General features: G+C 38.6%; 1 protein-coding gene across 1 annotated transcript in view; it reads left to right on the forward strand.

Moving 5' to 3' along the window:
* The window catches only part of LOC142119689 (putative ATP-dependent RNA helicase DDX60), a 388,335-nt gene that overhangs the window by 280,713 nt on the left and 81,304 nt on the right, over nt 1-26,318 (forward strand). Inside the window, exon 30 of the mRNA XM_075194180.1 lies at nt 23,819-23,923. Coding sequence (XP_075050281.1) covers nt 23,819-23,923 — 105 coding nt within the window. The remainder of the gene's footprint in view (nt 1-23,818; nt 23,924-26,318) is intronic.

Below are 26,318 nucleotides of genomic sequence, written 5' to 3' on the forward strand. Positions count from 1 at the left end.
AGGTGCAAGGGAGAATCCAGAAGAGAGGCCAAACAATGCTGAGTCTGTAACTTTCGGGAGCGAACAATACACTGGGAAAATCCAAAGGAGTCAAACAATCTGGGTAGTAAGGGCACTGGAGATCAGAGGGAGGTCAAGCAAGCTAAAATCACAGTAGGATGCTGGAGCAGGAAAAGACCTGATACTCTGGCACAGGCATGGGGACAGGGGCTGCCTTAAATAGTGCTGATAGCAAATAGAGAGAGAGGCGATGGCGCTGTCATCGGCCACCAGTGGAGATTAGAATAGCGTCCCATTGCCTAGCAATGGAACACGCATGCGCAGATGAACTGGCGGTCTCGCCGGAAGTCTTCGGGAGCAGGGACAGGCAGCCGTCCCGATGGAGAAGCGGGGCGGCGCCTGACAGTCCCACACTTGAGAGAGGTTGGTGCTGAATGTTTAGTTAGTGCCAGGTAACAGGTAAAGCCTTTTATTTAGGTGTTGATTGTTTTGAATAGGCTTAACTAAACTGGCTGAGGTCAGTATTACCGAAAAACCCTTGACTTGTGCGACTTTATTGCTGCTGTATACTACCATCTACCCCAGGAGATGACGCCTGTCCCCCTCATGTAGTCGCAATATATATATATATATATATATATATATATATATATATATATATATATATATAAAAAAAAACAGGGATACTCTGCACTCTCCAAACGCATAATTAATGCTGTACTAAATACTTTCCTATATTAAAAACAGGGAATGTTAGTTCCACATGTTACAATATATGTTAAGCTGACCAACTCATGCCAAAGTATATATATATATATATGGAAAGTCAAACAAGGATACGGCGCACAATGGTGTGTTACTAGGAATTTATCCCAGGTTCAGTGGGGAAATGATAATATAGTCAATGAATCAAAGTTCCACGTTTGCTGGACGGTCTTATAGGACCAAGGGTATAAGTCCAGTTTGCACATATAAAAGACAGAATGATATAGGCATAGGATTAGTAGAAGCAGTGTGTTAGTGATAGCCCATCACCATAGTATTACACACCCAAAGGAAATTATATCGCTTATCTGTATGATTAATCCAAAGACTGGAACACAGCTTAACAACCACTTCACTTTCAATATTATGTGGTCAGCATACTCAGCAACTGCAAGTCTGGTCTCCAGTCAAAAACATCAGCATACTGTAAACATATCTCTCTTCCACTCAATGGGTAGGAAAAAAAGGAGATAATACACTATATGGTGTAGTATTTCAAGGTAACAGTATTTAATCAGGATTTTAACATATAAAATGCACACTCACAAAGAGTAATATTAATGCAAGCTTATCTGAAATTCAGGTATCAGATATACCATGTCCTCAGGTACAGCAGGAACCTCCCACAGTCTTCCGCACAGGAGCGACTAATGGTGTGGTGACCCAAATACACAGGAACAGTTGGAAAGAAGCCTCTACGCGTTTCGTCCTCAAACAGGACTTCCTCAGGAGGTGATAAGTGTGGCCTGAAACCAGGGATTATTTATAGTAATGCGCATCGCCATTTTGCGCATGCGCATTGCGCTAGACGAACTGCGCATGCGCATTGCGCTAGACGAACTGCGCATGCGCGACCCATCGGTCTTACTGCGCATGCGCGGCTACGATACTGTCGTGATTTACTAATCACAGACAGTCTCTTATTCTGCTATTTCAAGGTGTAGTTGAGGGATATAGTGTAAGGATGAGGGGGAAGGATTTAGCAGTGATTGTGACAAAAGTTACATACAATACATGGCGGTGGCCATCTTAGTAAAGGGGAATTCTAGTGGAATGACCTTTTTGTCGGCCATATTTGTACAGGTGATAGCGGTGGCCATCTTTGTAAAGGAATTATGAATAGATGGCTCCAGAAAACGGCCATCTTAGTGCAGGTGCTAAAGTGCTGGAAATAGTGGTAGATTACGGGATCTAAGGATCTCATGTAGGTGAACACAATATAATATATAAGACATTTACAAATACACAGTAAATATATATAGAATAATGCATAAATAAGGTAAGATAGATTACATATAGTATATGCAAGTGAGTCATTATAAATATGTCCTAATCGTAATAGGGTAGTGGCTCAGATATGTATTACAATCATAGAGTATACCATTATAAAATGTTAACATTAAAACAACACGTAGCACGAGAATAGTTCAGGTAAAATAACCATAAAACCATAAAACATATAAAAATACATAGAAATACATATAAAAATATATATGAAAATACATAAGAGTCATAAAGGATCATAAAAAAGGTGCAATCTCATAGCCTTCATTAAAACCAGCAGGGGCCAAAGTACCTAATTGGAAAATCCAGAACATCTCACGTCTAGACAACTTCGTCTGGATATCTCCCCCTCTTGGACCTAATCGAACATTTTCAATTCCTTTAAACGTGAGGGAACTAGGGTCTGAGTTGTGTATGTTAATGAAATGTTTAGATACTGAATGTGATTCTATTCGGTTTTTTATATTGCGGACATGCTCTTGTATCCGCAATTTCAGTGGTCTTTTAGTTTTGCCCACATACTTCAATCCACATGAGCACTCTAATAGGTAAATCACGGATGATGTTTGACAATTCATGAATTGTTTAATGTCATATTTTATGCTGTTGTCATGATTATAGAATATTTTCTTATCTGGATGTGCATATTTGCACATATTACAGTGATTGCATTTATTAAATCCCTTGATTTCCAGGAATGTTTTTTTAGTGGTGTTCAGGGTACTTTCTGGTATCATACTGGGAGCTAGAGTGTCTTTGAGGTTTCTGCTCTTGCGGAAAACAATGTCAGGTTTAGTGGGTAGGATACTAGCTAGAATGGGATCCATTCTCAATACTTCCCAGTGTTTGATTAGTGTTGACCTGATCCTATGTTCCCCTACGCTATAATTGGTGATGAACGGAACATATCCAGTTTTTGGTTCCTTATTCTTATACTGCATTAATTCATTCCTATTTGTCTCCTCTGTTTTTTTCAGAGCATCTAGTAGTAGATGTTTAGGATATCCTCTATCTTGGAAGCGTTGTGCATATATGGAAAGTTGGGTTTTGCATTGGGAATCGTTACTACAGTTTCGCTTAATTCTAGAGAATTGTGAGAAGGGGATATTTGTTTTCCATCTATTAACATGGCTGCTCTTGAAGTGTAGATAGCTGTTAGTATCAACAGTCTTGATGAAATTTCGGGTTTCAACTTCATTGTCTGAGCCCGTCAAGACTAGATCTAGAAACTCAATATTATGTTTATTGCGGTTTGCAGTGAATCTAAGATTGTGGTCATTATTATCAATGTATGTTAAAAATGAATTAATGGAATCATCATCTCCTTCCCAGACCATTAGAATGTCATCTATGTATCTCTTATAAAATTTAATGTGCTTCGAGAAAGGGTTAGGATTATAGATATATATTTTCTCCCAACTTCCCATAAACAAATTCGCAAAGCTTGGCGCAAAAATTGTCCCCATCGCGGTTCCACAGGTCTGGAGGTAAAAGCTGTCTAAAAATTTGAAATAATTATGAGTAAGGATAAAATTAATTAACTCACAAATAAAATCTTTATGGTCTTGGGATAAATCGGGGTCAGAATTTAAAAACTCCCTGCATGCGTTGATACCTCTATCATGTTCAATTGCTGTGTAGAGAGATTGCACATCTATGGTGAGCCATGTGTATTCTGGACACCATTTGAAATTTTCAAATAGGTTAAGTACACTAGTTGTGTCTTTCAAATAGGACTCTAATTTAGTTACATATTTGCTCAAAAAAACATTTACGTACTCTGAGGAATGAGAAGTTAAAGAATCTATACCAGCGATTATAGGTCTCCCTGGAGGTTTATCAAGTGATTTATGTATCTTCGGGAGATAGTAAAATATAGGAATGATAGGGTTCAAAACTAGGAGATATTGATATTCTTCTTTAGTTAGAACATATTTTCGTAGACCCTTCAAGATGGTGTCCCTTAAAGTGGATATAAAGTCAGGCGTTGGGTCCTTTTGTAATTTTGTGTATGATGTTTCATCACTTAGAAGTCTCTCGGCTTCCTCAATATATGCTTGTCTATCCAGCAACACAATGCCCCCCCCTTTGTCCGCTTGCTTAATAATTAGGTCTTTGTTATTAGTTAGAGTTTCTATGGCTGTTAATTCTTGTTTAGATAGATTAGGGTACCTTGGATTCTTATAATCCATGTGGCATAAATCCTTCACTACCAATTCCTGGAAAAGGTCTATGTGACTACTTCTAGATTCTAATGGATAAAATTTTGAAGTAGGCTTTAAGCCTGATTTAGAAGCATTCTCATAGTTAGAAATTATTGCCGTCTCTTTCCTAGCAAAGTGTCTTTTTAATGTTAATTTCCTTGTAAATTTATTGATGTCTATAAACATTTGGAACTTGTTAGGTTTTGTGGTAGGGGCAAATGAAAGGCCTTTACTAAGGACTGAAAATTCTGATGTGCTCAGTTGGTGTTTGGACAGGTTAAAGATCCCATTAGTTCTTAACGTTCCATTGTCGATGTGGTGTATTTTCTCCTTATCTTTCTGAATACCCCCTCGTTTTCCCCTTCTTCCGTGTGCCTGCGTTTCAGTGGCGAAGCTATTCTTATATTCTCTCTTACGTGTTTCCTGTCTCCCCCCCTTTCGTGTAACATACGAACTGGAGACAAAAAATCATCACTATCGCTAGCATCCACCCTGTCTAATGTAGTAAATCTATTTCTGAGAGGCAGGTGCTCAGCAGGGCGATTCTGCTGGGGACTAGTTCTAAATCTTTTCTGTCCATGTTGGACTGTTTGCCAGTTAGTATCCATTTTCGGGGCACTATTCGGATAGGGGGTATTTTTATAGTTGTGTTGTGGAACATGTCTTTTCCACTGTTTTATGTTTTTGGTGTCATAATCATGCTTATCCCTCATAAATTTCTTCTCTTTAGTTCTAATTACTTCCGTCTCAACTCTTTCTAGCTTTTTATTGAGTACCTGTTCGTTAATACGATAATCTTCTTTATCTTTATGTGGTTCTAACAGGGAGTCTTTAATGTTAATTTCTTCCTCTACCTGATGAAACAATTTCTTTTTCTCATGGATAATAAGTTTTATAAGTTTAACTGAACAATCATGTAAAGCCTGGTCCCATTCTTTCATGAATTCAGTATTGTCAGTCCCAAAAGTGGGGGATTTGTTGATACGTAAGCCCCTGGGGATGCGGTCTACTGCAATGTAATGTTCTAGACCCTTCACATCCCACCAAATACGTGTTTCTCTCACCAAAAGTTTTTCCACATCCCAAAATAGACTATCCAGATCAGATGTTAAGTCTAGTGGGTTAGCATTATCGTTAAATATTTTTTGGCAACGATTAGTTCTTTGTGAGATTCTGTCTGTGTTTCTCCACATCTTTACGTGAAGATTTACAATCTGTTAGTGCAGCCTTGTTAAAACAAAAACCAAAGTATAATATATCCAAAAACGTAATAAACAATGGCGCTCACAGCAGTATTGTATAAAGGTAGTATAGAGAAAGTCCACACATACACCTCTTCCACATATGGAGGCAGCCTTCCTTATAATAGGTGGGTAAGTCCAGAGTCAAATGGAAAGTCAAACAAGGATACGGCGCACAATGGTGTGTTACTAGGAATTTATCCCAGGTTCAGTGGGGAAATGATAATATAGTCAATGAATCAAAGTTCCACGTTTGCTGGACGGTCTTATAGGACCAAGGGTATAAGTCCAGTTTGCACATATAAAAGACAGAATGATATAGGCATAGGATTAGTAGAAGCAGTGTGTTAGTGATAGCCCATCACCATAGTATTACACACCCAAAGGAAATTATATCGCTTATCTGTATGATTAATCCAAAGACTGGAACACAGCTTAACAACCACTTCACTTTCAATATTATGTGGTCAGCATACTCAGCAACTGCAAGTCTGGTCTCCAGTCAAAAACATCAGCATACTGTAAACATATCTCTCTTCCACTCAATGGGTAGGAAAAAAAGGAGATAATACACTATATGGTGTAGTATTTCAAGGTAACAGTATTTAATCAGGATTTTAACATATAAAATGCACACTCACAAAGAGTAATATTAATGCAAGCTTATCTGAAATTCAGGTATCAGATATACCATGTCCTCAGGTACAGCAGGAACCTCCCACAGTCTTCCGCACAGGAGCGACTAATGGTGTGGTGACCCAAATACACAGGAACAGTTGGAAAGAAGCCTCTACGCGTTTCGTCCTCAAACAGGACTTCCTCAGGAGGTGATAAGTGTGGCCTGAAACCAGGGATTATTTATAGTAATGCGCATCGCCATTTTGCGCATGCGCATTGCGCTAGACGAACTGCGCATGCGCATTGCGCTAGACGAACTGCGCATGCGCGACCCATCGGTCTTACTGCGCATGCGCGGCTACGATACTGTCGTGATTTACTAATCACAGACAGTCTCTTATTCTGCTATTTCAAGGTGTAGTTGAGGGATATAGTGTAAGGATGAGGGGGAAGGATTTAGCAGTGATTGTGACAAAAGTTACATACAATACATGGCGTATATATGTGTGTGTGAAAACAAAAAATAGACAACAGCCCTCAGTGTACCAGAAAATAAATAAATAAATCTGGCCAAAAAATATTATAATTACCAGTTAACATCCAATTGCAGATGTATGACCTACATGCATAGAAAAGAAAAAAAAAGTGCCAAACATAGTGTGATATTGTAAATCCAAATATAAATTCCTTAAATGTGCAGATTTCCCTCATACCACATATATAAAATATTCTAGCACATCTCACAGAGGTCCAAATCTTCTCCCGTGAATAGATTATACCAATTGGTCCCGCATGCATAAACTAGGACTCAAGAAAAAGATAGGCACAAAATAGTGTAGTGTGTTTTAACACAAAAACAAAATATTTCTCAAATACAAAACAAGTCAAATTTTTAATGACAGTGTATCTATAAAAAGAAAAGCAAATGCCCGTACATCAGAATAAAAGATAACAACCTTATCTGTCCCCTGGACCCTCAGATATCCTGGAACAGAACTTTCAGACAACAAAGCGATAAGGAACACTTCCCACCATCAGCTGGAGCAGCCAGGAGAACAACCAACCCTTAATGGGTTTCGTCATATAATGACTTTCTCAAAAGGTATATCACTATAACTATAGGTCCTCCATTAAATAGTCCCCCGTCCAATCCACGAGAGGTATTAGTTAACATAACATTCACGGCAGGTTTGTCGAAATCAGATGTCGTGTGATGACTTCTGCCCATACTGACCAAGTGACCTCACTTCCGGTTTTGGCGGAGAACTCATTTCCGCCCACACATCGATATATATTCCATCATTAATCATAGAACCAATATAAAATATTATGTCTCAAGATATATATCTTCATCTAATTAGGTAAAGAGAGAACAACCAAGGTAAAAACACATCAATACTTAAATAAGTTCCGTTTCGGGAAATGACATCACTTCCGATCAAAGTCCTGAACACTAAACAATATAAAACATAAAATATAATATAATATAAGTACAAATCCAATATTAGCAATAGACGCAATCATATATACAGATAATATACACATAGAAAGTCATATAGAAAAACTTCTGCCCATAGAGCATAAGAGTACTTCCGCACATATATAAAACAGTGGGCAAAATAGAATTACATATAATTCATAATACAAAATACAAATCCTATTATAGACAGAGCCCAACTAACGCTAAAACATAGATTAGCAATAATTTCCCCACTAAGGGACAAAGATATACAAGCATCCCTATATTAAACATAAGGATGATAACATTAATAAGAATTGATGATTATCTTAAAAAACATACAACAAATAGGAGAAAAGAGGGAACAAAGAACAAAAAATAGTTAGTACATATTATATAAATGGCGCTATTTCGAACGCCTCATTAAGACCCAAAGGTGCAAGAGTGCCCAACTTAAAAATCCAAAACATCTCTCTACATGCTAGTTTAGCAGCAAGATCCCCCCTCTAGGACCAAGTGTAATATGCTCAATAACCTTGAATTTCAAAAGGTTGTAATCTTCATTATGGAGAGAAGAAAAGTGCCTTGAGACTACATACGTTTCCAGTTTATTTTTAATCGCTCTTACGTGTTCCTGAATGCATATTTTAACATCCTTTTGGTTTTACCAATGTATTTAAGATGGCATGGGCATTCCAAAACATATATTACTGATGTAGTCTGGCAGTCCATTCTCCCCTTTATCTTAAATTCCTCCTTATTTGTAGAGTTAGAAAAAGTCTTATTACATGGAACAGTCAATCTACATATATTACATTTCAAGCATCTGAAATTGTTCAACTTAGAAAGAAAAGTCCCCCTATTATTAGATTTTACTTCATTCCTCAATAAACTTGGTGCCAAAAGGACTTTTAGATCCTTTGCTTTTTAAAAAAACAATATCAGGTTTATCATTTACTTCATCCCCCAGAATTGGGTCCATTTTTATAATATTCCAATGTTTATTAAGAGTATGTCTAATCCTTCTCTCATCAATACTATATTCTGTTATAAATGGAACTAAAGGTTTTTTAGGGTCCTCCTTTTTCTTATAGATCAATATATTCTCTCTACTTTTCCCCCTTGTCTTATCTAATGCTTTGATTAGTTAATCTTCCGGATAACCTTGATCCTTAACTCTTTCCAGATAAATTCCTGATTGAGTTTCACAAACCGTATTATTTGAACAGTTTCTCTTAATTCGAGTGAACTGAGAGAGCGGGATGTTATCCTTCCATTTCCTTTGATGACAGCTTTCATAATGCAGATAGCTGTTGCTATCAACATCCTTGATATGTGTACTCGTTTCTATCCTACCCTCTTTAATTTCAAGATTCAGATCTAGAAAATCTATACTTTGAGTATCTGTTTTAGACGCAAAATTCAAATTAAATTCATTAGCTCCAATGTATTTAAGGAAACCTTACATATCTGTATCAGAGCCCTCCCATATTACTAAAATATCATCTATATATCGCTTATAAAGCACAATATTAGACATAAAAGGATTATTAGCATAGATAAAGTCAGCCTCCCATTTCCCCATAAAAAGGTTGGCAAAGCTGGGCGCAAATATTGTGCCCATAGCAGTGCCACAACATTTGATGAAAAAGGTATCCATAAATTTAAAATAATTATGTTCAAGGATAAATCGTACATATAAACTCTCTATGTTCACTAATCGTTTCTCCATTCATACTTAGATAGTAATTAATAGCCTCTACCCCTTGAACATGGCCAATCGATGTATATAAGGCCTGCACATCTATGGTAGCCCATCTATAATCTTCTTTCAACTCGAAAGACTGTAAAATCTGTAATAGGGAGGTGGTATCTTTTAGATAAGCTGGTAACATAACATATTTCTTAAGAAAAATTTCTACGTATTGGGAGGCTGCTGAGGTAAGGGAGTCGATCCCAGCTATTATGGGTCTCCCTGGCGGATTAGTTATAGATTTATGGATCTTCAGGAGGAAATAGAAGATCGGAACAATGGGATTTTCTTGAAACAAAAATTCATGACGTTCTATAGCGCTCTCGGAGGCACCACTCCAGAGTCAACTTACCAGACTGCGTCTGTGGTGAGGAAACCCGCCTGTCGGCGATCTTAGAACTTTCTCTCTGTCCTGGATCTCTGCCTTGATTGCGCTGCATGCTGCTGAATTCAGCCCCTGCATCGGAGTGTATCTCCGTCCACCCGCAGCTTCTTTCTGCTAGCAGGATCCTCTGGTGCCCATTGCCTCTTCTTGGAGCAGCATACATCTGAGCTCTGCCTGGGACTTCCTCTGACCAATAGATTTTGCTGTGAAATCAACTGATAGTGAGTATCCCTCATTATTGAGCTCTTTGCAGCTGTTGCCGGTTTCAGACCTAACAGATTGCACAGATCAGATTGCTTCATTTTCTATATGGAACTTTGCTGCCACCTTGTGGTCATTTATTGAATTTACCTCTTTCTAATATTCTAATATACCCTTTCTGCTGATTAAATAGTTGTTCCTAGTGGCACACTGATGTATTGAACCACACTTCCAAAGCAAATAAACAAATGTAAACCCCAAAGGGATTCGGCCGCCTCGGAGGCCGGGATGACCTGAAAAGAGTATTTGCTATCTATGTCTATGTGACCAGTTCTCACTCTATACCTCCCCCTCACACCCTCTCCCCTCTTATCTATTCCATTTCTGGAGAAATGATCTAAAAAAAAAAAAGCCACAAAACAGGGAAAAAACAAACAAACAAGCAAAGAAACAAAACAAAAAAAAATAAAAATAAAAATAAAACATAACTAAAAAAGACGCATTCAACATGTCTACGAAAAACAAAAAACAGACCACAGGAGAGACAGCTCCCATCTTTACTGCTGCTTCTAAGAAAGGAACAGCTTCTTCACCTCCAACAGATCAGTCTCGCACATCAAGTCCCAACTCTCCTTGTGACCAGGCCCGGCTCTCCCATTAGGCAAGGTTAGGCACTTGCCTAGGGCGCCGGGCTCCGGAGGGCGCCACAGAATACTAAAAGACTTTAAAACTGTGCGGCGACCGCTGACCATACCTGTCACGGCCGCCGCACAGCATTCAGATGCACGGGGAGGGGGGGAAGAGGCTATTTTGTCACCACCGCCGCCTCTCTGCTCCGTCTCCTCCCCTCCACTCACTAGTGTCAGTGAGTGGAGGGGAGGAGACGGAGCAGAGAGGCGGCGGTGGTGAGACAAGGTAAGGAGAGGAGGGAGGAGGGCGGCGATTTTTGTGGGGGGGAGGGAGGGACGGTGATTTTTGCACGGGGGGGGTGCCGCTTTTTTAAAAATGCCTAGGGCGCCGTGGACCCTAGCACCGGCCCTGCTTGTGACTCGGATATAGATCCCACAGTTCAAGCAGCTATAACTAACCTAGCGAATGATATAAAACTTACTTTCCAACAGGAACTTAAGAAAGCTATTGTTGAATTCAAATCAGAAATAGCAGCCCTCGGCACTAGAACTGATACTCTTGAATCGAAAACTGATGACATGTGCCGTGCTCAGACGACATTTGAACGTGAATTAGCCTTGCTTCGTACTGAGGTGGACTCGGTGAAAGAGAAACAAGAAGACCAAGAGAACAGATCACGGCGAAATAATCTGAGGATTCGCCATGTACCAGAATCTGTTACAAACTCTTCTCTGCCTGACTTCCTCTCCAGCCTTTTCAAACACCTACTTCCAGGCCTAACAGATAGTGAAATTCTGATGGATCGAGCACACCGGGCTCTCAGAGCCAAACCAGCAGCTGATCAAAGACCACGAGACATTATAGCCCGCCTTCATTATTATCAAACAAAAGAAAAATTACTTAATGCAACTAGACTCACAGATTCGATTGACTTTCAAGAAATGCACCTCCAGATATTCCAAGATCTGGCCCCGTCTACTATCCAGAAACGTAGAGATCTGCAACCAGTTACAAGAATACTACGTCAACACAATTTCCGTTACCGATGGGGATTTCCATTCCAATTGCAAGTATTTGCTGGGAACTCCGTCCTATATGCCAAATCGCTTGACCAAGGACAAGACATCCTCTCCAAGCTAGAAATTCTTCCGGATTCAACCTCATCCACAGCACGCAATAATTCCTCAAGACCTGCAAAAAATTTAGCACCGCCTCCTTCCTGGACAACGGTGAGCCGTCGATCGACAAGACCCTCCATTGATCCAGATTGATTGGTAACCCACTAATGTTCATTACATTTTTCACACCTTTTCTTTGACTAATGTCTAATACCTAGCTCTTGTTTGCCTTGTGATCACTACAGGCACCTAATAACCAAACTGCCTTTTGTCATGTACTCCTAGTATTTTTGCGCTTTTAAATTATATCCCCTTATGGGAGTTAAAATGTAAACAAGTTTTGGTATGTGTGACTTGGTCAGATGTTACCTGTTATATTTGATGCTGTTGTTACAATTTCTATATTACATAAGTGTTCATATTGTTTAGTCTAATTTCTCCACTCACTCTTCCCCCTCCCTTTTAGCTCTACGTCCATGATTCTCCCTTCTCCCCATCCCTCTTTTTCACATCCTCCTTTTTCCCTTACTTCCCTCCTCCCACTCCACACTTTTCCCCTTTGTCCCCGTCCCACCCCCAACCTTTACTACCCCTCCTTCCTTTCTACTATTTTCGCCCCCTCTCCCCCCTTTTTCCCAACATCCCTTCCTCTGGTCACTTATCCACTCCAACTTTGCTCAGAATATCTCAATCTAGTATACTAAATAGTTATTCCTGGCCCCTTTCATGGCCTATCTGTATCCCACTAAACTAACCACCCCCCACAAGCACCCTTACTTGTATTACAATGTTTTTTCTTCATTGTTTGATTTTATTGATAGCCCTATACGGGGCTCTCCTCTCTGAGGGTATTGGCCTAATTAGGCCCCTTTCTCTTTCTTCTTTTTACCTTCCTCTTACCTGTGGCACCCCACCCCCCCCCTTCTTCCACCAAGGCTCCAGATGGACTGAAAATCTTTTTTCTTTTTTACTCACTCAAGTAATGTTTTTACTAAAACTATGTAGGAATTACGCTTCCTCTTGCACCCATGGCGCTTAAGATACTCTCGATTGATGTCAACGGTCTGAACTCACCTACTAAACGGGCGATGGTCTTGGGGGCCTGCAGGAGAGAGGGAGCTGATGTGATCTTCCTTCAAGAGACCCACCTCATGGGACAACACACTCGTCTACAAAGTAAGCTTTATACCCAAACGTTTTTTGCCTCTGCGGACTGCAAGAAGAGTGGGGTTGCAATTTTAATACACATTAGGGTTCCCTTTCTCCTAACTAAATCATATTCAGACCCAGACGGTCGGTATTTGATTTTGATTGGTACACTCCGCTCTGAGCAGATTACACTAATTTCTCTCTACGCACCTAATCAGGGTCAGAGTTCTTTTTTTTCTGAAGTATTTAGTCGTGTTGGGCGCCTTGCACAGGGCCATATAATTCTTGCTGGGGACTTCAATACCATTTTACATCCAACACTAGACAGATCCTCTGGCCCCTCCAACCAGAAACCTTCTCCCACCTCATTAAGAGACTCCCAATCCTTGCTGTCAGGTCTACACAATTTAACTTTACATGACACTTGGCGACTTAAAAATGCGGATGCAAAAGACTTCACACATTATTCAGCCCCTCATGGCAGCTATTCTCGCATAGACATGATTTTTGTTTCCCATTCTCTCACTCATACGATATTAAATGCAGGAATTACCCCTCTCAGTTGGACAGATCACGCAGGAGTAGATATCACTCTTGACTTAATAAAATTAGCCCCACAACCTCGTCGATGGCGTCTGGATGACTCATTGTTGTTGTCTCACTCTGTCCACCAAGAGATTAAGGAAGCAATTAAAGAATACTTTGAACTGAATATCTCAGAAGAGATCGCCCCAGGAATTATTTGGGAAGCTCATAAGGCTACCATCCGAGGCAAAATGATAAGTAAGACTTCCGCAGCTAAAAAATTGGCCTCTCAAGAAAAAATATCCCTTGAAAAAAAATTTGCCTTATTGCTTACCCAGCATAAACTACACCCATCTACGTCTTCTAACACAAATTTCTGCAATCAGAGGCCAACTGAATACAATCCTCTCTCGCAGAGCTGCAAACACACTTAAAAAATTAAATCAGCAATACTATGATAAGACTGATAAAGCAGATTCTATACTCGCTAACAAACTTCGACAGAGGAAAGCTAAAGGAATGATCACAAAACTTAAAAAAACTTCTAACTCTCAGCCGTTGTATGACCCTGTGCAAATCGCCCAAGAATTTCACGATTATTATAAAGCACTATATAATCTTCCCAGGGTCCCATCCTCTGCTGACTCTCTTGACGAGAAGATTACATCCTTTATATCATCTCTTTCATTACCGCATCTCACAGATGGTGACCTCACCTTCTTGAACGCTGATATCACTCAGGCAGAAACAGTTTCGGCGATCAAGATGATGAAATCATCTTCTGCCCCGGGCCCCGACGGACTCACCCCACAATATTACAAAAAATTTGCTAAAGATCTTGCCCCTCACATGACAGATTTTTTTTAATAAAGTATTAACAGGCTCCCCGTTTAACGAGGCGACGACCTTGGCCACCATCGTTGTTATACCAAAACCAGAGAAAGACCCCACCTTGTGTTCCAGCTATAGACCAATTTCACTACTGAATGTAGATCTCAAGATATATGCCAAAATTTTAGCTAATTGGTTGAATGTCCTTCTTCCTTCCCTGATCCATCCGGATCAGGTTGGGTTTATACCAGGCCGCCAAGCTATAGACAACACTAGACGCGCTATTGACCTCGTACACTCTATTAATACCACTAAATGTCCATCTCTGATTATGGCGCTAGATGCTGAAAAAGCATTTGACCTAATTTCTTGGCCTTTTATGTCTAGGGTCTTGAGATCAATGGGCTTCTCTGGTAAATTTTTAGATGGGCTACTAGCTTTATACCAATCACCCAGGGCAACGGTGGTGGCCAATGGGGTCTCATCCTCCCCCTTTTGAATCTCCAAAGGAAAAAGGCAAGGTTGCCCCCTCTCACCTTTAATTTTTGCCCTTCTAATTGAACCCTTAGCTGCAAAGATACGATCTAATAAGGCTATTCAAGGAATTAAAACAGGGAAATCTGAACACAAAATATCATTGTATGCAGACGATGTTCTCCTGACTCTCTCGGACCCTGCAGTCTCTCTACCCCCCCTCCTTGCAGATATCAACATGTACAGCATCATTTCAGGATACAAAATAAATCCCCAAAAAACAGAAATTCTTGATTTTTTTCTAACAGGCAAAACTAGATCTTCCCTCTCTCTTCAATTCCCCTTCAAATGGCATCAAAAAAAGATTAAATATTTAGGCATTCACGTCACTAAGCAATACAATCAACTTTTTCAAGCCAATTACCCAAAATTACTCTTCCAGATTAAATCTGATCTTGAAGCTTGGAACCAGCATTTTATTTCATGGATAGGATGCATCAATTCATTTAAAATAAACATCTTGCCTAGATTACTATATCTTTATCAAGCCTTGCCAATACGCATTCCCCCATACGTTTTCAAATTTTTACAGCACTACACATCGCAATTTATATGGGGCAAAAAACGCCCAAGAGTCCGCCTTCTCGTCCTGCAGAGGTTGGCACGGGGTGGTGGCTTAGGGGTACCCAATTTTAGGCAGTATTATTTAGCAGCGCAACTTGGCCAATGTGTGTTATGGAACTCTCCTAGTTCCTCCAGGGTCTGGGTCTCGATCGAAGCAGAAAGCTTGGGTATCTCTTCCGCATCCTCTCTCCTGTGGCTCCCTCGCACCAGTCGTCCACGATCCATTTCTCATCACCCGATTGTAGCCCACTCGTTATCTATCTGGGATCGAGCAAATGTGAAATTTAACCTTGCTCCTACTCCCAGCCCGGTCATCCCACTTTTTGATAACCCCAAATTTCCACCAGGGTGTATAACTTCATCCTTTGAACACTGGAAACGAAAAGACATACGCTACCTCAACGATATCACCAAAGACACTTCATTTCCTTCATTTGATGATTCAAAAACAAAACTTAATACTCCAAACACATATTTCTTCCAATATCTACAAGTAATAAATCTTCATTCTACCAACAAATTAACTCTAGGTCGTAAAACGTTGACCTTTTCGAAGCGCTTTCGCTCCAGCGATCTTCTACCAAAGGTCTCATTTCCTTACTATACTGGGAACTTAAAGTCCCTGATTCGAACAACCGAGATTCTCATGAGAGGGGTTGGGAGAGAGACTTGGGAGAAACGCTAGACAATGAAGACTGGGAGAAAATTAGAACTAACACAGCCTCCAGTTCAATTTGTGTTAAATTAAAAGAAAATGCTTATAAACTTCTTTATTGCTGGTATTTGGTTCCAACCAAACTACAAAAAATCTTCCCAGATTCATCTAGCACATGTTGGAGAGGTTGTGGCGCAGAGGGGTCCTTCCTCCATATCTGGTGGCAGTGTCCCAGACTTGCCCCATTTTGGACTGAACTTCGGGACTTTGCTTCACAGCTACTGCAGATTGACATCCCGTTTTCTCCCAGGTTTTTCCTTCTCCCTCTCGGGATTTCATCGGCCACTAAACATCAAATGAAAATGTTTCACCACATAATCTCTGCTGCCCTATGCCAAATTGCTACGGACTGGAAGCAGCCCAATGCTCCAACTTTACAGACGATTATCAGTAGGATTTGGTACGTTTATCAGATGGAATACTTGACATGCATAATCCGTAATACCTTTAAGTCATTTACTAAGGTTTGGGAGCTGTGGACCTCATACTTCCAAATCCAAACCCCTTTTGTCATGTGATTCTACAGCATCACTCCATCTGGTTCCTTTCTTCCCTTCCCTGTTCCATCTCTCCCATCTCTTCTCTTTTTTTATCTTCTCCCATATTCCACCACACTCTTTCCTCCATCTTACTCTTAGGCGGCCTGCCACGCCGCCACTCCCCCCCCCCACCCCTTTTACTCTTCTCAGTCTTATTTCTCTTTCTAAAATAGTTGCTTTCTTGAAAAAATTGGGTCAACATCCTTATTAATACTCTTTTCTAACAAGACGCTGTATGTTTTAATGCATATGTATTTTTCAGATGTTTTTTTTAACACAGTGCTGTATAGAATGTTACTTTTGGTTGACCCTTGCAAAAATAAAATCTTTAAAAAAAAAAAAAAATTCATGAGGTTCTGGAGAGTCTTCCTCTCTGAAACAGATAATTTCCTTCTAAATTTAATCCTTTAGAGTCAAAAGGTGAGAATATTGAAATCTTCTATCATTCTATTAGTTAAAAAGGATTTGATATATATTAACAGGTCCAAGAAATTTAGAAGGAACTTATCTATTTCAGAGAGGAAGGCTCTCCAGAATCTCATGAATAATGAGGAGATTATAATTAAACAAGCTGACAAAGGGGGGGGGGTATTGTTCTTCTAAATAGAGTTGATCATATCTCTGAAGTTAATAGATTGATAGGAGACCTGAAGTCATATCAGACTCTTGAACAAGATCCTACCGATTTATTCTGTGATGAGCTAAGGAAGTTGTTATATGATGGCCTCAGTAAGAACATTATTAACAAGGATGAGTTCCTTTTTTTGTTTCAAGAAAATCCCATTGTTCCGATCTTCTATTTCCTCCCGAAGATCCATTTAACTAATCCGCCAGGGAGACCCATAATAGCTGGGATTGACTCCCTTACCTCAGCAGTTTCCCAATACATATAAATTTTTCTTAAGAAATATGTTGTTATGTTACCAGCTTATCTAAAAAATACCATCTCCCTATTACAGATTTTACAGTCTTTCGAGTGGAAAGAAGGTTATAGATGGGCTACCATAGATGTGCAGGCCTTATATACATCGATTGGCCACGTTCAAGGGGTAGAGGCTATTAATTACTATCTAAGTATGGATGGAGAAATAATTAGTGAACATAGAGAGTTTATATATAAACTTGTACGATTTATCCTTGAACATAATTATTTTAAATTTATGGATACCCTTTTCATCCAATGTTGTGGCACTGCTATGGGCACAATATTTGCGCCCAGCTTTTCCGACCTCTTTATGGGGAAATGGGAGGCTGACTTTATCTATGCTAATAATGCTTTTATGTCTAATATTGCGCTTTATAAGCGATATATAGATGATATTTTAGTAATATGGGAGGGCTCTGATACATGTATGTAAGGTTTCCTTAAATACATTGGAGCTAATGAATTTAATTTGAATTTTGCGTCTAAAACAGATACTCAAAGTATAGATTTTCTAGATCTGAATCTTGAAATTAAAGAGGGTAGGATAGAAACGAGTACACATATCAAGGATGTTGATAGCAACAGCTATCTGCATTATGAAAGCTGTCATCAAAGGAAATGGAAGGATAACATCCCGCTCTCTCAGTTCACTCGAATTAAGAGAAACTGTTCAAATAATACGGTTTGTGAAACTCAATCAGGAATTTATCTGGAAAGATTTAAGGATCGAGGTTATCCGGAAGATTTACTAATCAAAGCATTAGATAAGACAAGGGGGAAAAGTAGAGAGGATATATTGATCTATAAGAAAAAGGAGGACCCTAAAAAACCTTTAGTTCCATTTATAACAGAATATAGTATTGATGAGAGAAGGATTAGACATACTCTTAATAAACATTGGAATATTATAAAAATGGACCCAATTCTGGGGGATGAAGTAAATGATAAACCTGATATTGTTTTTTTAAAAAGCAAAGGATCTAAAAGTCCTTTTGGCACCAAGTTTATTGAGGAATGAAGTAAAATCTAATAATAGGGGGACTTTTCTTTCTAAGTTGAACAATGGTTTTTTCAGATGCTTGAAATGTAATATATGTAGATTGACTGTTCCATGTAATAAGACTTTTTCTAACTCTACAAATAAGGAGGAATTTAAGATAAAGGGGAGAATGGACTGCCAGACTACATCAGTAATATATGTTTTGGAATGCCCATGCCATCTTAAATACATTGGTAAAACCAAAAGGATGTTAAAATATGCCTTCAGAAACACGTAAGGGCGATTAAGAATAAACTGGAAACGCATGTAGTCTCAAGGCACTTTTCTGCTCTCCAAAATTAAGATTACAACCTTTTGAAATTCAATGCTATTGAGCATATTACACTTGGTCCCAGAGAGGGGAATCTTGCTGCTAAACTAGCATGTAGAGAGATGTTTTGAATTTTTAAGTTGGGCACTCTTGCACCTTTGGGTCTTAACGAAGCGTTCGAAATAGCACAATTTATATGATATGTACTAACTATTTTTGGTCTTTGTTCCCTCTTTTCTCCTATTTGTTGTATGTTTTTTAAGATAACATTAATAAGAATTGAGGATTATCATCCTTATGTTTAATATAGGGATGCTTGTATCTCTTTGTCCCTTAGGGGGGATATTATTGCTAATCTATGTTTTAGCGTTAGTTGGGCTCTGTCTATAATAAGATTTGTATTATGTATTATAAATTATATGTAATTCTATTTTGTCTACTGTTTTATATATGGGCGGAAGCATTCTTATGCTCTGTGTGGGCAGAAGTTTTTCTATATGACTTTCTATGTGTATATTATCTTTAAATATGATTGTGTTTATTGCTAATATTGGAGTTGTACTTATTTTATACTATAGTTTATGTTTTATATTGTTTAGCGTTCGGGACTTTGAGCGGAAGTGATGTCATTTCCCGAAACTGAACTTATTTAAGTATTGATGTGTTTTTATCTTGGCTGTTCTCTCTTTATCTAATTAGATGAAGATATATATCTTGAGACATAATATTTTATATTGGTTCTATGATTAATGATGGAATATATATTGATGTGTGGGCGGAAATGAGTTCTCCGCCAAAACCAGAAGTGAGGTCACCAAGTATGGGCGGAAGTCATCACACGACATCTGATTTCAACAAACCTGCCATGAATGTTATGTTAACTAATACCTCTCGTGGATTGGATGGGGGGACTATTTAATGGAGGACCAATAGTTAAAGTGATTACACACCTTTTGAGAAAGTCATTATATGACGAAACGCATTAAGGGTTGGTTGTTCTCCTGGCTGCTCCAGCTGATGGTGGGAAGTGTTCCTTATTGCTTTGTTGTCTGAAAGTTCCGTTCCAGGATATCTGAGGGTCCAGGGGACAGATAAGCTTGTTATCTTTTATTCTGATGTATGGGCATTTGCTTGTCTTTTTATGGATACACTGTCATTAAAAAATTGTAATTTTTTTGTATTTGAGAAATATTTTGTTTTTGTGTTAAAACACACTACACTATTTTGTGCCTAACTTTTTCTTGAGTCCTAGTTTATGCATGCGGGACCAATTGGTATAATCTATTCATGGGAGAAGATTTAGACCTCTGTGAGATGTGCTAGAATATTTTCTACATGTGGTACGAGACAAATCTGCACATTTAAAGAATTTATATTTGGATTTACAATATCACACTATGTTTGGCGCTTTTTTCTTATTTTCTATGCATATATATATATATATATATATATATATATATAAGTTAAGCAAACGGGGGCGCTTCCATAGTGCATTATCGTAGTGCATTATCGCCCCCATTTGCTTAACTTTTTATATATCAACTACGCACTGTTTTTTCATGTAGCACACAAATACTTGATAGCTTATTTGTACACTGAAAGTTAAAGTTGATATTTGTGTGCTACATGAAAAAACAGTCAGTATTTAACTTATGTGCAAAATAGAAAACTAGTTTGCACCCCTTGCATTGTAACATGGTTTTGTCCAGGAGACTGAAATAAGATACCTCTACATTTAAGATCCTTAATGAATCAAGCTTCTTGTGTGGAGCAGTGACAACTGAAATAATTTTTAAAAAAAATAGGTGTTTGAGTGTGAGATTCAGTAGCAGCTGCACACCCCCCAAAAAACACTATATATTTTTATATTCTAATCTTTTTTCTATTTTTCAATACTTGTCTATATTGGAAGAGTCATTCAGTAAAATCTAGTTTTAAAAAAGGGAGTTTGTGTGTGAGGTTTTTTCCTGGGCATTTTCGACATTCAGTGACCACATGTAGAACATTGCAGTGGTTGCCAAAAAAAATGTCATCTGCCATGCCACCAACTGAAGCAAGCCCACTGGATAAATTAAACAACAACAAAAATTTAGTTTAATGTGCAAGAGATAAAAATGTTGAAACGTTACACACACACTAAATTTTAAATTTTATACAGCAGGCGTTATGAAAAGTGAAGAGGCAGTAACAATACGATGTTATTAGATGGACAGAGGCATCAGTAGATATTTAAACAAATAGATACCCAATTGTAAAGAGCTACCTAATTTGCTGATGCTAAATAAATAAATGAGGATGCTGAGAGATGAATGTGGCCTGCACCCATACTACAAAAACTCAAAGATTAGATTAAGCACATACTACATTGCCAGAGTATCTATCGGTTGTCAAGAGCATGGCTTTTATTACCTTGTTGCTATATAAATAAATGAGGATGCTAAGAGGTGAAGGTGGCCTGTGAGCTTACTACAAAAATTCAAAGATTAGGCACACAATAAATTGCCAGAGTATTCTTTGGTTGCCAAGAGCATGGCTTTCATTACCTTGTTTTACTTATATGCTCTGTGTCCTAATGCTGCCCTTCTGAATCAAACCAGGGGACTCGTTTATATTTATGTGGAGGGAAGGCTGAAAAATCATTCCCCATGGTGGAGACTTCATCCAACCTCTAGGTAAAGGGGACTGCCCGAGACTTGAAGCTGAGGTGGTACCCAAAAACCATGTATATAAATATGGAATGTATATAAAAAATATTTATATTTTCTATTAGTGACGTGTAAGTAATATATGTAAAAGAGACAGTTCAGATAGGTCCATAGTTGCCCTTCCCACACATGTAAATATGTATAATACTTACATTGATGCAGATTTGTTTACCCAAAACATGTCTTGACAATGCAATTGAAAGTCCACATTCTAAGGGCTAGATTTACTAAGCTGCGGGTTTGAAAAAGTGGGGATGTTGCCTATAGCAACCAATCAGATTCTAGCTTTCATTTATTCAGTGCTTTCTACAAAATGACAGCTAGAATCTGATTGGTTGCTATAGGCAACATCCCCACTTTTTCAAACCCGCAGCTTAGTAAATCTAGCCCTAGGACATTAACAAGACAGATTTTGGACCTGGCAAAGAATACATGGATAGATGGAGATGTGATGGATTTATGCTATGTGAACGACTTAGAACCATATAGTTTGGTTAATTATTTTTTTGAACTGAATCAGAGAAAGCAAATGCATTGGGGCAAATTTTCAAAATCCTTCATTAAGACAACAGTGGACAACTACAGACAGCGGCATTGTTAGACATTTAAACGATGATGAGAGGGCACAATGTTAAAAGGTGGAATTCAAGATAGCATTGTCCTTGGAGTGAGGTAGATCTGTGCTGTAATGCTGCCCTTCTGAATCAAACCAGGGGACTCGTAAATATTTATGTGGGAGGGAGGGTGTAAAAATAATTTCCCCTGGGTAAGCTTTGTCCCACCCCAGGGTAATGGGAACTGCCCTAGACTTGTAGCAGAGACTGTTCCAAAGAAGGGGTGTACTCACTCTGACTCCAGGGCAACCGGGACGCCTCACACTGACACTGTGTCCTGGCTAGTGACAGCAGCCAGGGTGTGTAGCTGTAATTAAATTATTGCTCCCTCCTGAGTGGATGTGGGGTCGTGCTCTTGGCCCCATTTGTCTTGTCACTGTGCTACCATTTCCTGCTATTAAGCTTTCACTACGTTGAGTTAAGTCATGGTTGCAAACGAGTACCTGTGAGTGTGTCCAACTCTACGGGAAAGGTGGCTGCTATAGGTGAAGACCTCTTCTGCTAGTTCTAAAAGCTTATGACAGTTACTATGAAGCTGTAATATCATAAAGGATTATATCCTGGGGCCAGTAGTGTAATAGCAATCTGACCTTCCACTATTTGGTTTTGCTATTAGTTGTTAGCTGACTCACATTGCTCTCTGTGCCGCCATTTTTGTTTAGATAAAAACTGTGACCTTTTGCCAAATTTACATTCGTGTCTCTTTGGTTATTTATTTATTCAGTTACAGTAATAGTCTGAATATGCGACGGAGGTTTGGGTGCAATGAAAGGGAGAGAGCAACACTATGCAGTTTATTATTTTTTTAATTGAATGAGAGAAAGCAAATGCAATGATGGCAAAGTTGCAAAATCCTTCATTAAGGCAGCCCACTGCAGACTTTGGCCTAAATTGGTGTAAATTAGGACCGTTGTGAAGGGTTCATTAGAAAATAGAGTGAAAATGTCTGGGAATTAATGTTAATGCTATAAATAGTAATATAAGAGTAAAAACAGCTCAAAATGGCATTATTATACCTAGTTTTCAGAATGTTTAATTAAATCCAGATCCAAAATATTTTGCGTTTGTTCGACAAAACCGGTAGCAAAGCCGAAACATGAAGTTGGTTTAGAACTGACACTGGAGTCGAAACCAAAACACAAGGGTCAGCGCACATCTCAAATATATATGAAAAAACAGCTCAACTTCACACCTATATAAAACGAACTCTTCTGCTGTGAAATTCAATTTGTGTGACATTTTTCTGCAACTTTGCTTTTGTGTAGTATATATGCTATTTTGTCCATGAAAAACAAATGGAGTATAAATCATCAACAAACATAAGAAGCCACTACAGGATTGTTGCATTATTCAGCTGTTACATATAATGAGGAGAATACATTGATGGTTTGCAAAATAAAAATAGTACAACTCATCTCACTAATTGCAATAATAATATACCTCTATTATACATGTTACATCTAATAGACTAGTGAGTGCTGTAATCTTGTGGTATCAACAAAAACATACTAGTAGGTTAATTGGTTGCTATCAAATTGACCCTAGTCCCTCGCTGTCTGTCTGTGTGTGTATGTTAGGGAATTTAGACTGTAAGCTCCAATGTGGCAGGGATTGGTGTGAGTGAGTTCTCTGTACAATGCTGCGGAATTAGTAGCGCTATATAAATAGCCGATGATGATGATGATGATCACCTCCAATGTTTGCTAACAAGATGAAAACATTGTTATCTGCTTGTTTTTTTCTTCTCAGATTGTAACAGCCACCAGTTCACTTGCTCTAGGGATCAATATGCCATGTAAATCAGTGGTTTTCCTAAAGGATTCAGTTTTCTTCGATGCGCTGAATTACAGACAGGTATTTTATTTATAATTATACATGATGTTTGATACTCAAATAGCTCATAAATAAGGTTCACAAACTTTTGAAATGAATAACTGGGTGATACATGTGATCTGAGTTTTGCTCAAGCCATAAAATCCACCCCATATCTTTTGGTCCCATATAAAGTAAAATGGTTATAGGATACTATCCCCACTTATACTGTTAATTTGGGTGCATCTGGAGCAATATACCAAAACACTTGTTCACCACTTTATTAGATATCAAATAAAATCTGCTTTCCGTTTAATACAATGTAGCAGCAAAAGAGAGGGAAAGTTTTATTAAAAACCTTAACATACATAGTAGTCTCATTTTATAAATACTTTTATCAAAACGTTAACAATCCTCATACAATTTTAAAAATGTTGTGTGATTGTAATTTGTATTTTAGATTTTAACTGACTCCTGTTCAACTACTTCAGCAAAAGATTGCATGGCACAAGCAATATTAGCTACTTTAATTAACAATAAATACAGTATTTTAATGTTTCAGTTTATATAAAGCCCATGTTATTAGTTTGCAGGAAAATACATTTACAATACATTTAGTACTGATTTTGTTAATTCTCATCTGGATTCCAATTAAACCTTTAATGGGAATCCATATCATTATTAGCAGGACTATTGTTTAGGATTATATCTCCCCAATGTAAGCTACAAAGCTCACTCTTACTCAAAGACGAAACGTGTCATGCAAATGTATAACATTAGATCATACACCAATGAGCCTTTTCTAATGTCTCCAAAACCTAATGACCACTGAGAAGGTGCTTGTCATATTTTCAGGTGTTGTTAGTCAATACCCGATGCTTTGATATTGACTCATCATTTCCTCAGTATAAGAAATCCTTTTAGTGTGCATGGTGGACCACATTTCACATGATATTTATATTGTAGAAAAATATAAAACCAGGATACCAATGTGAGATGAGGTGACATTTGTGACCTAAATTAAAATGTAACTAACTTAAAATCTATTTTTAGGGTCCCTCAAGTTTCAGCAATCATTACTATGTATTTTCTTAATCCAGGCTGTTCAGCATGTGGCTGGATTCCCTAGAGGGTTGGCGTCTACAAAAAATATGCGCGGGGCCTCCTGCCTAGGGGTACCCATCCCTGTGCTGAAAGCACTAGGGCTCTTCCCACATCCCTGGGCGGTTGGTGTAGGTAATAAAGTTTAAAAGAATACAGTAAACACTATTTTAGTTGTGGAACTACAGGTCCCAGCCAGCCCAGGCTGCCATTAACAGTCTGGGCACGCTGGTGCTTGTAGAACTGCAAACACCAGCCTACCCATGGCAACAGTGGTGGAACTACCATTGGTGCGGCATGTGTCTTGAACCAGGGCCACGGAGATAATGGTACCCGCTGCATGGCAGATGCAGAGGTTCGGGGGCCCCGGTTCCTTCCTTCCCGCCTCCAAATCTGTAAATCTGTTTGGGGGCATGGCCAAATGAAAAATCTATATTTACATTACACATTTAAAGGAAAATATGCAAATATGTGTAAAAAAATGGAGAAATGTATTCTTAATACTACCTTTCAATTGACGAATATCTTTGACCTCCTGATTCTCCATCTGTGCTGCTGCTGGATTCAGGCTGGTCTGGTCCAGAGGCCCTGATGCAATTCAGTTTCTGCCATTTGCTCGCACTCTCACCTCTCTCTGATCACCGACTTTTCCTATTAATCCAGTTCCTTCCTCAATTTTCAGTACTTAACTCCCCTGAACCTCATATCTTCCCCTCTGTTGTCCCTGCTTCTTAGCCTTAATATCTTTTCCCATTGCCTCTTGTTGACTAAAAAAAAGATGTTAAGTGTGTGTGTGTGTGTGTATATATATATATATATATATGTGCCACCACTTTTAAATTCATTTCAACTTCGACCACATTGTGTGTATGTATGTGTATACGTATGTATTAGTGATGCTCACTGACCCCTGTGAAGTGGTTTTGGTTTTGGTTTTGGATCTGGATTAGCTTCGTGTTTTGGTTTTGGTTGTGGCAAAACCGCCCTTGTGTGTTTTGGTTTTGTTTTTGGTTTTGGATCTGTATTCTTTAGAAAAATTGCTAAATTATGCTAGTCACATAATTTTGCTCTTTTTTTGTTCCTACATTATTATTATTAACCTCAATAACAGTAATTTAAAGTCATTTGCAGTCAATTTTGACCACCTCACAGGTCACAATATTATTTTCATACACTTTCAAACAAAGACTGCAGCAGTTCTTGCCAGTGATAAGATGAAGGCCATTGTCATGCCTGGGCATAAGACCAAAAAATACACCTCTTATGTGTGGAATTATTTTTACCCAAATCCTGACAGCAGTTGTCTAGCCATTTGTAGCATTTGTAAAGCCACAGT

This window comes from Mixophyes fleayi, chromosome 1, assembly GCF_038048845.1.
Source record: "Mixophyes fleayi isolate aMixFle1 chromosome 1, aMixFle1.hap1, whole genome shotgun sequence".
Lineage (NCBI taxonomy): Eukaryota > Metazoa > Chordata > Amphibia > Anura > Limnodynastidae > Mixophyes > Mixophyes fleayi.